Source organism: Lonchura striata, chromosome 10 (genome assembly GCF_046129695.1).
Source record: "Lonchura striata isolate bLonStr1 chromosome 10, bLonStr1.mat, whole genome shotgun sequence".
Lineage (NCBI taxonomy): Eukaryota > Metazoa > Chordata > Aves > Passeriformes > Estrildidae > Lonchura > Lonchura striata.
The window spans coordinates 4,387,923-4,401,828 of NC_134612.1; the positions used below are offsets into that span (position 1 = coordinate 4,387,923).

General features: G+C 37.2%; 1 protein-coding gene across 2 annotated transcripts in view; it reads left to right on the forward strand.

The window, feature by feature from the left end:
- The window catches only part of WDR33 (WD repeat domain 33), a 69,498-nt gene that overhangs the window by 8,446 nt on the left and 47,146 nt on the right, over positions 1–13,906 (forward strand). For both annotated transcript variants that reach the window (XM_021538038.3, XM_077785570.1), the window contains exons 2-6: positions 7,818–8,041; positions 10,395–10,463; positions 10,907–11,011; positions 11,630–11,725; positions 12,196–12,347. In XM_021538038.3, the coding sequence (XP_021393713.2) occupies positions 7,838–8,041; positions 10,395–10,463; positions 10,907–11,011; positions 11,630–11,725; positions 12,196–12,347 (626 nt within the window). In that variant the 5' untranslated portion in view covers positions 7,818–7,837. The remainder of the gene's footprint in view (positions 1–7,817; positions 8,042–10,394; positions 10,464–10,906; positions 11,012–11,629; positions 11,726–12,195; positions 12,348–13,906) is intronic.

Genomic DNA, 13,906 nt, shown 5'->3' on the forward strand with positions numbered 1-13,906 from the left:
TCTAGCTGAGGTGCAAGCTGTGGCTGCTTTCCTGTTTGTTTTGAAGTACAGCTCAAGAAACTTTAGCTCACAGAATTTGCTTCTGTGAGGTGCAGAAAGGCAGTGATTCCAGGCTGTGGCACAGTTTTCTGTACTATAGCCAGAGAGGTAAAGCAGCAGCTGAGTCCTGTGAAGTATTTTGAGGGTTTTTTTATAATGTATATAAACACGTTATCTCCTGTAAATATGTCTGCTCTGAAATGAGTCAAGTGTTCAGCTTGAACATAAAATAATGAAATGTTTGTGATTTGATTATGATAGGGTATTTGTTGGGTACTAGAAATCCAAAATTTGAAGGAAGCATTTAAAGAAGGTGTTAAAATGTCTGTAACTTACATGTACCTAAGCAGGCACAACTGTTGAAGCTTTTCTCTCTGTAACAAAGACCTCCAGACTGGCTGTTTGCAGGTGCTCTCCCTTGGGATTTTAGGTAACTCCATTTGTAAGTTTGCTCTCCTGTTTCAGAAGTTCTTGAACATCGTGTGTTTTTATGTGAAATTTAAAGGTGTAGGCCCTTTTTGTCTATTAAATATCAACACTCCTTTTCCTGCAGGGAATAAATAAACCCTTTAAATCCAAAACTGCATCAACATAATCCCATTTGGCTATGTTGCACGTTCTGTCCTTTTACAGTCTATATAGTGTGTGGATATGTATGTGTTCTGTGGAAAATCCAGAGGTTTGATCTTCGTGGTGAAACTGGGCATTGTGAAAATACAGAACTGAAGTTAAAGGAGAAAAAAGTGCTGCTGCATTTCAGGCTTTTGGTCATGCCAGTGTTGTAGATTTTGGACTGCATAAAGCAGAAAGCTTTGGAGTATTTTGAAATAAGAACAGGTCTGTGAGCCTTTTGGGCAGGGTAGTTTATTGTGAGTTTGACAATTATTAATTGAAGTATATTTCTGCAATTTTAATTAAAAATTAGATTTTTTATTTTATTTTTTTACATTTTCTGTTGGAACACAATGATTTGAATGGGGAAAGCTGCTAAATTCTTTCCCTTGATTTGCATAGTCAGAATTTAAACCTCATTTCTAGGAAAGTTTGCTTCACAAATAGAATACAATAGAGAATGATTGCAGATGTGTGTTGGGAGCAGAGCAGTAGAGGCCAGGGAAAAAGTGCCTGCTGCAGAGAATAGGGGTGTTGCATAATAGCAGTGTTGTATAACACAGGGCAGTATTTTTGCCTTGAGTTTATTGATTTGCTGTATTATGGATCTCCAGCACCTGTAAATAATTAAGGAGTCTCTCAAATTCTAAGAATGGTTTTGGTTTTAAGTTTTAACTTTTTGTGCTCACATCTGTATGCCTTGTAAAAAATCTTTTGAGATATGCATACAAATATGCATGCTGCAGTGCCTTTACATAATTCAAAAGTGCAAATAATATTTTAAAATATTCAGAGGTCAAGAACTGTACACAGCTGGTTTTTTCTACAGTTAGAGGTCTGCTTTTGACTAAAAAGTTGAGCAACTTTGTAGTTCTATTATTGAATCTAGTTTTTGAACTAATTTTATAATCCTGCTTAATACACGAATTCTCTCTCATAATCAGTGGGAAATATACCATTATAGTCTAATGAAACTGCTTAATCTGTCTCAAATCTGTTCTGAAATAAAAATAATACAGCCTACATGTAATAAGAAAAGTACTCAAAATTACTTGAGATTTTTGATTTTTTTTTTTTTTTTGTCTCACAAAGATGTAGAATTATCCAGACATTGGGTAATCTGGTTTTGTGAATCTGATTAAGTGTTTTTCCAATGCAGTAGGAAATTGAAACACAAAACAATTTGGGAAATTGGTCAGAATCTGTTTTCAGTTCATCTGTAATTTGGCATAGTGGGGCTTTTTTTCCATGCTTTTGTCAGTGTTTTCTAAGTGGATTTGCCTTATTTGCAGTGAAGGAAATGTAAGATAAATCTTTTCTTTAGAAAAATGGTGGCATCTGAATGGAGTATAAACCACATCTCATCTGCTGTGAGAGATTAATTCATTGACAGACATGGCAATTCCTTTTGGCAGATTTCAAGTGTATCTTCAGGAAAATGTGGTAGTAGCTTGATGCTGCTAGTGCTGGTTTTACAGTAGCTTTGGTAATGTGATTTTCTGATACTTTTGCAGGTTTTAAGCATACCTGCAGCTCTCTTGTTCCATTCCTATTGGTGGGTGAAGCAAGGGAGATGGAGAGACCCTGACTGAAAACAAACCTTCTGCTCAGGTTAATTTTCTTTTTAAAAGAGAGATGATTTTGGGTCTCTCATTTAGTTTAAAATATTGGACGATAATTTAATGATTTGGAGAAGTGAAGAATCCTTTTTTTTTTTTCTGTGTAAACTGCTGCCTGGAAATTTTATGATTTCAAGAACTTGTCTGCCACTTTTCTCAGTCTTTAACCAGGATGGGAGGCTCTGTTTTTGTGCAATAGAGAAATGTATGTGTGCATGCATGTTTGGGTTTTTTTAAATATATATATATATATATATATATATATATATATATATATATAATTTTTTAAATATATTTTGTTTTCTAAAACATGGTTGCTGAAGATGGGAAAAAATTTAATATTTATGTCTGGAATATGTCTTTCCACTTAATTCTTTTGCACTGGGAAGAGGTAGGATTCCCAGGAAAGGAAAGAGGCAGATGAAGAGACCAAGAAAGTGCTTTCCTTAGGAAGGGGAAGCCATGGAAGGATCCACTGCTGGTGTCCAGAGCAGGAATGCACAATTCCCAAAGGAGAAAAGAAAGGCAGCTCTTTTGGAATGTGGATATTAAGAGTTGAAACTCTGTAAAAGAGGGAAAGGAATAACATTAAATTGTATTTGATATTACTGTTTTTCTGAACAGGTGTGCTTATTCAGATGCACTTATAGATTTCTTAATACACAAATATAAAAATGCAGAGAGATGTTTCCTCAGAGATGACTACTGACAGTGGAACATCTTAATTTTTAAAAGAAATATAGTTGTCTATACATTGTAGATATAAAAGTGCTTTGCTAATCAAAGATGTATTGAACAGTAGACTTGGCAAGGTGCCTTTGCACTGTGTTGTTCTTACCTTATTCTTAGGCTCAGGAAGCTGAGGTAGCTTTTCTCCAATCCTGTGTTTTTCACCAAGTGTCCCAAACCATGTGTTTTGAACTCCTGTGAGCTGTTGCAGTGCAAATAACTCCTGTCAACTCTCGCTGTTTGTGTTACACTGGAAAAGGGCTGGCTTTAGAGCCTGTGTGTGCTTTATAATTTAAAGAAGTGTTCTACAGATACACTGTATGTGTAGGAAATGTGTAGCACTCCTTTTCCTTGGCTGCTGTAGCCATTTCAGGCAATGTCTGCTAAGCTTTGGGGTGTTGTGTTTAGTGAGCAGTGTGGGGTTTGCAAAGTGACTGCTGCCTGCACTCTGCACCAGAATCTTCTTTGCTCCCATTTGGAAACATACTTTTCTTATGACATACTCAGTTTATAACACTGTATTCCACCCAAGTTTCTTCACCTTCAATTAAAAATACCTCTTAAATATGCAGGGATGTTTTAGGTACAGTTAACTATTTCATTAATGATGAGCTTTATTTTTTGCATAAATTGTATGAAATAGGTCAAGATTATACATAACTCAGTTTTTTTTTTCTTGTACTATTGAGCTACCTATAAGTAGTGATGTATTTAATATAAGCCATGACTCTCTTTCTCCAAGCTTTACTAGTTTGGTGGTTTTAGTTTGGTTTGAGTACCCTAATTTGTTTTGTTTTGATTCAGTGAAATTATGTGTGAAATGCTTTGGTTGCATGATTGAAGTTGCAATCTGTCAATTTTCAAGACTTAATGCAAACCATATCCAAATAAGATAGTAAAGTAACTATGTTACTGTGTTAAATGCCAGTATTACCTTTTTAGCCTTATTTGGGTACATTAATTAGCAGTAACCATTTTCTGTAATTGACTAATACTGTATGTGCCTTTTTGCTCATTTTAAAAAGCAAATAAACTGTCCAAATCCATCTGCCTTTACTCCATGCTGCTCTGGGTGTGAGATTTTTGGGACTTTTTTCACTTTTAATTCTGTTCTCCAGTAACATCCCTCTGATTGCTTGATGGCATTAATAGACCTGTCATCCTTTATGGCACTACTAGGGAGGAATGAAGGCCTTGCTCTGTAGGCTCTATATCACAAATTCATTTATTTCTCAAAATGTGCCAGGCTTTGAATGGGGTCTTCATGGGGACAGGGAGTGAAAAACTAATAAGGCTGCATGGAAAAATGGAATAGTTCACATTATGATAAGGGTATAATGAATTAGAAGAAAAAGCAATTGGTTGTTAACATTACTGTCCAGAAACAATAAAAGGAGAAGTGACTTATGCCAGATGTTGGAAACAAATCTTGTTGTTGCTTCTAATTGTGTGAATTAAGGAAGATGTGGTTTCTTCCATTTAAACTCCTGTTGATGGACTCTAAAATAAAGAAAAAGGTTGGTACTTTGCTTAAACTAGGAAATCAGATGTTACTACACTGTATTGTGCCATGTCCTCTAATATTTCTTTGCATGTTTCTGCTCACACTGCCAATACAAAAGGAGCTTTAGCTAATAGACATGCTGAATTCTGACATTGTAGTTAATAAAAAAGATTTTAAGGAGAGCCTGCTGAGCGTTTGGTTTGTTCCAACAGTAGACCAAGTAGGATACTGATAACCATTAAATGGGTATATTTTTCTGACTTGAATAGAGGTCTTTGAGAAAAAATGCTCTGGTTTCATGTGAGAAGTATGAGCCAAAACCATTTATTTCTAAAGCTGCTTTGTTTGGAAGCTTCACTTGGTGTGTATATGCCCTAATATATGTGTATGTGCACACATTTTTTACATATCCATAGATTATATACTGGTCATATGCACACATGATGTGATGAGGGTATTATGTGGATAAAACAATGTTTGAAGCAATTATTAGAAGAAAATGGTCCTAAGCAACTGGATAAACAATACTTTTCTCAGAGCTGGTAATGCAGATAGAGGTCTTTTCATGCTAAGAGGCATGAAAAGATCTCAGAAGTTGAAGAAACAGAATATAAATTCCTCATTTATCTGTCATGTTGTTGTAGTTGTGGTATCACTTATTGTCTTGTCAGAATCCTGAGTGTGGAAGGATCTGTAGGCATGAAGAGGTGTCCTTAACCTGTTTATGGCTTTGGTCCTACTTTTTACTGACATGGATTGCACCTTAAGGGAAGGTTGTTTATGCTGATTTAAGCTAGACACTGGCTGGACTCACCTGAAACTATTGCAGTCCAAACTGACCCATATCACACCTAGTGCTGTATTTACCAACGATAGTAATGCAGAAAATTTCTTTGGCAGATTTTTTTCTTCCCCTGGAACATGAAAATAAAGTCTTAACTTGCTACTTTGCAGTGTTTTCCTAAAAGGGATTTTTGGGATGTTTTCTTGGTTGTTGCAATTTTTTTCTTGAAAGTCAGAAATTTTTTTGGAAGCTCCAGTATAGATCTTTGTCCACATTCTTGGTTTCAGTTTTTGATGCTTGTTTTTGCATTGCCTATTAGCAAGTATAGATGTATGGTTTTGAAAAAAATACTTTTTTCTCTCTGGTTTAGGGCACTCAATTGTATAAGGGAGTGTCAAACTTGATACTTGAGATAGAGTAATACTGGAAATTTCGTCTGGGTTTCTGGGGCTTCTTGTGGTGTGCTGTTGCTTTTTGTGGGTTTTTTTTTCCTCTGACTATCAAATAACTACCATTTAGGAGACTTAATGGACTTGTATGTTTAATGCCAGCTTGTTCTGCTCATTTGAAAAAGCCACTTTCTCTTTTTTGATATAAACCCCCAGCAATAAAATTTTACCTTTAATATTTAACACTTGAAACCTTCTTTGCAACAGTTTGGTATCTCCTGCCAAGTTTTAAGAGAATTTGACATGGTGTTAGGGGGTCTTGAAGTAATTCCTGTGTGTGGAAGTTTGGATACCTTCTTTCAAGCAACCTGAATGTTCTAGCTGTGTGTTCCAGTGGTGCTTTGGAGCAAGCAGACACATGGTGGGGTCTGGTTAGACCACCTGGATGCCTGGAGTGGGGCAACTTCCAGGCATATGAGCTTTCAGATGAAGATTTGGGTTTTACAAGGTGTTCTCTGTCTTCCCCCCTTCATTCCAGTTACCAAGTTGATCTAATAAGATGCTACACCTGCCAGAGGTGTTAAATTTCCTTACCCCACTCATGGAGATGTGCTGGTTTAGTTTGAACTTGTTTGTCTTGAGTGGAGAATAGTTGTGATGGCTTTGGTGTGGGAGTTGTTTGTGTAGAGGAGCTGGGTGCTGGAGGTAGCTTGTTCCATAGCTGTCACACTTTTAGCATGAAAAGGAGAGTGTAAGCCCTGAGTTTGCAGTGCTGTTCCCTGCTCTGTGCCAACAAACGCCTGATACTTTAAGGACAGCCTGCTCCTAGTGGTTAGAAAGAGCCTCTTAAAAAGAATCAAACTCTGCTGCTTTTAAGCAGTCTCCTCTATCCAGCATTTCTATCTTAGCTTTATTTTACTACTTAAAAAGGGAAATATTTTTTAACTACTGGGATCAAAAATAGCAAGATAAAATTGTAAAATTGGCAGTGAAACAACTTTTCAGCTCTTTCAAATTGAGGATACAAGTATTTTGACTATATAGGAAAGCACATTAATCAATTTACAAGCAGATGATGTAGTCTTTAAAAAAGGAATCTGCTATTTCCTTTTTTTTTTATTACATGTACTTTGCTTTTGTGTAAACACTTAACCCTTTGTGCAAAAGAGTTTCTAGGTGTTTTTGGATTCTCTTTATAACAATGCTAGTTTCATTTGGTTAAAATCTTTTACAAAGTGAGTTTAGAATATGGAGGAGAACATGTTCAAATTGTAATTCGAGCTTTTGTTGGTTCAGCATGTGTGTCAGTGCTTAGTCTGAAGTTAGTATACACTTTAAAGACTGCATACAGTGTAGTTTCAGCTCTGAAGAAGTTGCTGTAATCTCACCACTTAAGGACTTCTTAGACTGAAAAATGATATATTACACTCATTTCCTTCTGTCAGAAAAATTCTGAATATTGGTATTTTCTCCCTGTCCCTCACATTTTCTTAACATTCTCAGTGAGTCTTAGGTGTATTTCCTTGTTAAATGTGTAATTCATTTATTTTGCAGTCATGGAATTGGAAATACATGTACAGGTAGAATGTGATCTGTGGTCCATTTACAAGAAGCTGTGTGAAAGAAGTGCAATTTTATTTTTAGGTCATAGAATAAGATGCTGAGTTAACATTTGAAAACTTTTTCTCTTTTAATAGCTAAATTAAATTATTATTAATGTGGTGTTTACTGTTTTTTATACTGAATCTGAAATATCCTCTGTTGAAGGTTCTTGCCATTTCTTGCATTTATTTATACTGTTTTACTTAGGACATTATTTTCCTGCACAGTTTTAGTTTAGGCGTAATAACGCAAACCTAACAGTGATGTATTTCAATACGGAATTCAAAATTATTTACCTGCTTTGATGTTGGTGTTATGTGGCACGGAGGAAAACCAATAATTATTCAGAGGAATCTGCACTTTTTTTTTTTAACAGAAACAGTAATTTCCTTAGCTGTTACTCCAAATGAGGGGAGATGCTGAAGTGGGACTTTTGGCATGCTGAAGTGGGATTTTCTCATGCTTTGCGGGCATTGAATTTGTAGAGAAGTCTTGCTTGCAGCAGTGCCTGTGTGCTGAGCTGTGCTGTACCTCTGCAGCCTCGGGGCAGGACGCAGCCATGGCCACGGAGATCGGCTCCCCGCCCCGCTTCTTCCACATGCCGCGCTTCCAGCACCAGGCGCCGCGGCAGCTCTTCTACAAGCGGCCCGACTTCGCCCAGCAGCAGGCCATGCAGCAGCTCACCTTCGACGGCAAGCGCATGAGGAAAGCCGTCAACAGGAAGACCATAGACTACAACCCTTCTGTCATCAAATATTTGGAGGTCAGTAAAGGGAGTTGTTGATTTTTGTTTAGAAATCTTCTTCTTCTTCCTGTTTCGGTTTCCGCAGAGGAATATGGAATACTGGGAGATGTAATGCTGTGTTGTAAATGCAGGTGAACCTAATGGGAAGAAATGACGATGTCTGACTCAATTCAGAAGGCTGAATTGTCACCCTGATTCTTAAGACTTCCTAAAGCCTTCTGAGTTTACATTCCTTTGGAGAACTTTCCCACACAATTTCTGTAAACAACGTATTGTTTACATTCTTTTATGGGAGTGGAGAACACTTAATGTACTAGTGGTTTGTCCAATGTCTTTGGAGAGGTGGCCCATTCTTCACTCTCCAATCTAATGTCACCTTTGGGAAGGTATAAAAGACAGAGTCAGATAATAAACGTCCCTTTTTTACCTTGCAAGCAGCAGGTAGTCTGCGTTGTGCTTTCACGTGTCCCACAGCGACAATGAATGATTTCTTTTTCATAACTATGTTAAAATACATTTATATGCTACATAAAAGGAGGATGCTAAAACTACATACTACTTTCTCTGACTCTAACTCAACTCATGACCCTCTCTCTCGAGTCCAGCCCCAGGTGGGTTGGATTGGCCATCAGGCTCAAACAATCCTCACCAGAATCCAATCAAGCACTCACTCCAGGTAAACAATTCTCCAGACACATTCCACATAGGAAAACAAGGAGCAGAAATAGAAATTGTTTTCTCTTTCATTTCTCTCTATGCACCTCTACGAAAAATCCTGAGAGGGAGAGAAATGAGCTTGCCACAGTGCTGCGTTTTCAATAAAAATTACAAATGCTTGTAAATTTGTTATATTGTTTATAAAAAGAGGAGGTTGAGCATTGATAATAAAACTGCAAGTGTTGTGTATCTGAAGATAAAATGCAACTTTTAAATATCTTATGTAATGTTCTGACTTTTCATAAACTGATTATAAATAATGTAGTTGTTCTTATTTTTGTTTTGAAACAGAAATTTCCGAAAATGGAAGATGAACCATTGCCCCTTTCCCTCCAAAAATCAGGATACTAGAAATGTTTTCTCATCACTTTAGTAAATAACGCTTCAGCTTGCAGTGTGGCCTCTGAAAGTAATTTCTATACAATTAAGAAATAGAGAAAAACTTAAACATTAGGTTTTATTGAAGAAATGTTTCTGTAAAAATGCGTATTTGGCTCACCTGATGGGATGGCATTATTTAAGAAATATATTTTTCTCATCCAAGATTTACTCTATGAGTAGTGGATGTTACCCTGGTAGAAATAGAATGAAATCTAAATAGTGGCATTGTTGGAGCTGCAAGAGCAACATTGCAAAAATGTGATGAAATTAATTCCATCTGCTCTGGCCAGTGCATGGTTACAACTTGTAGGTGTTAACAGAAGGTTTTCATAATAACTAATCCATTATCTTCTAAGATATGTTTGAACATCAAACATTTTTAACACATTCTTATGTTTTAGGAATGCCCCATAAGGGATTCTATAAGTAGTGGACTATTCTAAAAAAAACAATTTTGAAGTTCAGGACCCTTTTTACTGTGGCCGAAATAAGTACCTCAAAACTGTGTTTATTAACACAGTTACAACATACAAAAAAACCCAATCTGATCTCTGTCTGCTGGCTTCAGTACTGCTGATTTAATTTAATGTGGTTCTAGAAAAAAAATAACCAACCAAGAAAATGTGTAATTTGCTCTTGGCTTGAGAAGTTGTAGCAAACTTGAGTGGTGCACGCTGGGAACGTTTTACCTAGATTGTATGTGCAGAGATCCAAATTGGTAGGGTCTGTGGCACAAAGCCAAAATAAATAATCCTAAATTCATAAGAAGTGTTTTTGAGGTTTTGTTTGACAACTCACATAATTTAACAACTGAAGGCATTGTTATCCCTTGGTCTTCTAAGTTTTGGCCTTTTGAAAGCGTTGCCTTTATGCTGGCACTGCAAAAAGTCCCTTTGTAGCTTGTGCTGCTGTGTGGATTTCATGGGGAGTTCATCGGCACAGCCCTCATGGTGTAAATTCTTGTCCTGAATATAAACCTTTGACACTGGGCAGCAGAGTACCACAATAAAGTTCCTTGTTACATAGGACTGCTGCTTTCCTGGAGTTACTTCAATCTGATGAAATTAACACTTCAAACATTCCTGATTCCTTTTATTACAGAGCATAAATTCCACATGTTCTTTTTCCTGAGTCCAAACTCTCAACGCAGTTCATTCTCAAATCCTTGGTGCACTTTAGAATTTCACAAACAGGATCTCCATGTGTTTATTATTTTCTGTTATTTAACAAGAAAGTGCACTTTATGAACTAGGAGTTGTTTTCTTCTTTCCAGAATAGAGTGTGGCAGAGAGACCAACGAGACATGCGAGCGATCCAGCCCGATGCAGGATATTACAATGATGTAAGTAAAATTCTCCTATTCCCTGATAAAGTTGTGCAAGTAAAATTTATCCAGAAGATAGGAAGGATTCTACATGCCAGCTGAAGTTATTTTTGTATCTGCAAAAAGCCTTTAAGCTATGAAGGATATTTTCACTCTACGTTATTTTGTTCTGTTGGAATCCGTGTCCATGAAGGGATCTTAAGGTTGGACAGGCTTTTAGTTTCTGTGCATAGAACTTTCATCGTGCACTGAGATTGCAACACTGCTCTTGAAGATGCTGTTTCTGGATGTTTGTGTTGTTAAATCATGCAGACTTTGAAACACTTCTACCAACTTACTCCTGCTAATATCCCTGCAAATGATAACCTCGCTTTTCCAAAAATAGGTGTTTAGAATGTGTTCTTTTCTTGAAGGTTCTGATTTCAATGTCATCAGTAAATCTTTTCTTTCTTCTCTTACAGTTGGTCCCTCCTATAGGTATGCTGAACAATCCTATGAATGCTGTGACAACAAAATTTGTTCGGACATCTACTAATAAAGTAAAATGCCCAGTGTTTGTTGTCAGGGTGAGTACAGTGTTGGAATTACTTTGTTGTGTTGTCTTAATTTGAATTAGACTGATTCTGGCAAGACGGCAGTTAAGACAAGACTGACAAGATGGCAGTTAAAGCATCTTTAAATAAAAATAAAGTGTACAGTGTATGGACTGCTTCTGTGTCCAGTCTTTCTATGGAGAGCTTTAGGAAAATAAATTGTAAAGTCTGAGTAGACAAGAGTTTGGGTTGCAATTCCTACCTTCCTTATTACATTTCGGAGACCTGGCATGTCTTCACTCAAAAGGAAATTTGGTCTCTGTGCTGTTTGAGTCTCATAGCAGCTTTTAATGACTTTTCCATGATGTCACAAGTATTGTTTAGTATGTATATTGTGTGCTAGAAATGCATTGGTGCCAATAAGCTGTTTCTTCTTTACAACTAGAATTTTTCGTTGCTTTTACAGTGGGCTTTGTCCTGTTGTTACAAAAGTCCTCTGGCACAGTTCAGCCTTCTCATATCCTCTAGAAAATCATTTAGTAGCTTCCATTTCCACAGAGTCCCTGAAAAAGCTCATGATTTGTTTGGAGAATTGTGAAGAAATATTTGAATGTTATATTTGCACAGTTTAGTTAAATGTTTCTTTTGCAGTGGACTCCTGAGGGGAGGCGCTTGGTCACTGGTGCATCTAGTGGGGAGTTCACTTTATGGAATGGACTGACTTTCAATTTTGAAACAATATTGCAGGTAAAGTAATCTGTCAAGATTTCTTTGTATTTCCTTGAGGTCTTGGAGCATGTTTTAGGAAAACATCTTCACCCTGTTCATCATGGGTCTGTGGTCTGAATGGTGATGGGAGCCTTAGAGATCTTCTGTTCTGTTGTGATCCCATGTCAGGCCATGGCTACAGGCAATTGATTTCATGCTTCTCATTCCACCTCCATCTTCTATATTAACTGTTCTCGAGAATGTACTAGGAGTATTTGTAATAATAAAGAAACACTTTGAAAACAAAGTGCAAATACTCTTGTTATTTAGAAGACCATTTTATACAGAGTAAGAGATTTTTCCCCCCAGCATCTTGAATGTAATTAGATCATCATTGTTGTCATTTCCTCACTGCAGCTGTTAAGTTGGAACTGTAGTAACTTCAGTGTTTGTGTGGATCAGACAGTATTCGAATGTGTTTGCTAGAAGTTCTGTTTCTGAATTTGCAGGCTCACGACAGCCCTGTAAGGGCTATGACTTGGTCACACAATGATATGTGGATGCTGACAGCAGACCACGGGGGATATGTGAAATACTGGCAGTCCAACATGAACAACGTCAAGATGTTCCAGGCACATAAGGAGGCGATTAGAGAGGCCAGGTTTATACACAATATACCATTTTCTGTAGTACCTATTGCCATGATTAGACTGTTCTCTAAGTGTATTCTGGGTGCAGAAATGCATGGGTTCTGTCAGATTCTGGGAAACTTCCTGCACCACATAAACACAGGATTTCCTTTTGTTTCCACATTCTCACCGTTTTGCTGGCACCTTTCTGAATTAGTATTGTCCCAGTATCCGCCTCTGCAATATGTTAGAGATGTATTTGTCTGCCGCATTTTGCACTGGTATTCTTTTCATTTTTATATGGTGACGATGTGTATCAGTTATTCCTTTTTATACGCACTGTGTAAGACAACAATTTCATTCCAAATAAAGAATTCAGTCTTTAATAATCTAACTGAATAAAATATAAAGCCTTCAGAAATAAAACACCTGCATAGTTCTCACAAAATAATAAAACACTAAATAAAGTGAAGAACTGCTTGGCTTGGTGAAGCCAAGACTTCCAGTAATACTAAATACCCACGCAGACTACCACATACAGAAGTCTAATGTTAATACTGAATGGGTTCTTCAAGCTTGAAACTGTAAGAAAGCCATTGAAAAGAAGATTGTAGGATATTCTCTTGGTTCAGTGTTGATGCCTCAGTTGTGCAAATGTCTTTATAAAAATCAAATCCAAAGTGATATTTATCAGTAAGATGTAAATGAAGGGTGTTTCTAGAGCAAACCTGCATATAATTTTTAGTAAATGTTTTTGAAGTAAGTCTGAAGAGAAGCTGCAGATCCCAAATGGTGCTAAAACAGTGTTTCTTTGGGTTCAGGTGCTGGCCCTTGGTGATAAAGGTTCACTGCCACAAACTCGCTTTCCACTAAAGTCACCATTTTTCTTGGTAGGCTGCAGCATTTTCTGCCAGAGTTTGGTTATGAGAAGTGCTTACTTTGGATTCAGTTATTGTCTGACTATCATGGCCATGCACTGAATTTCTCTACTGCTTTAGGCCTTTTCTTGATCATAAAGATCTAGAATTTCACAAGGACTCCCTTGTGGTCTTTCACTGCACCAGAAAGAAAGTTGAGTGCCTGTCGTTATTGGAGGTGTTCTGGCCCTATTCACATGGTTAAATAACTCCTTGCTTTTCCAGTGACTTTCATCAATCAATATTAACTGCTGAACCTGGAAGCTGCTTACGTGTCTCTAGGATTCTTTTCATGTTGTTGGTGGGGTGTAATAAGAGGGAGTGTTTCCAAATTGCTCTTATAAATGTTTGTTTTATATAGGTTTTTTTCCCCCAACAGTTAAACCACGTAGCATTTTTCTGTAACCAGCTTTCCCTTATGTTTTGCTTCTCTGCTGCAAAGCACCTGTGACTGAAGAGGAGTTTTTTTTCCTAAGAACTGTTCTCCTGTGCTTCTATGCAGTGTCACTTTCTTGTGGTATTACCAAACATGAAAATCTAGGCTGACAGTTACCAAACTGTATTGATGTTGTATCTCATCCTGCAGAGAAGGCACTACTATGTGCAGTCACAGACAGGAGGGTGCTAAGAATAAATGACAGATTTTTTCCTCATTTGACAGGGGACTGCAATGC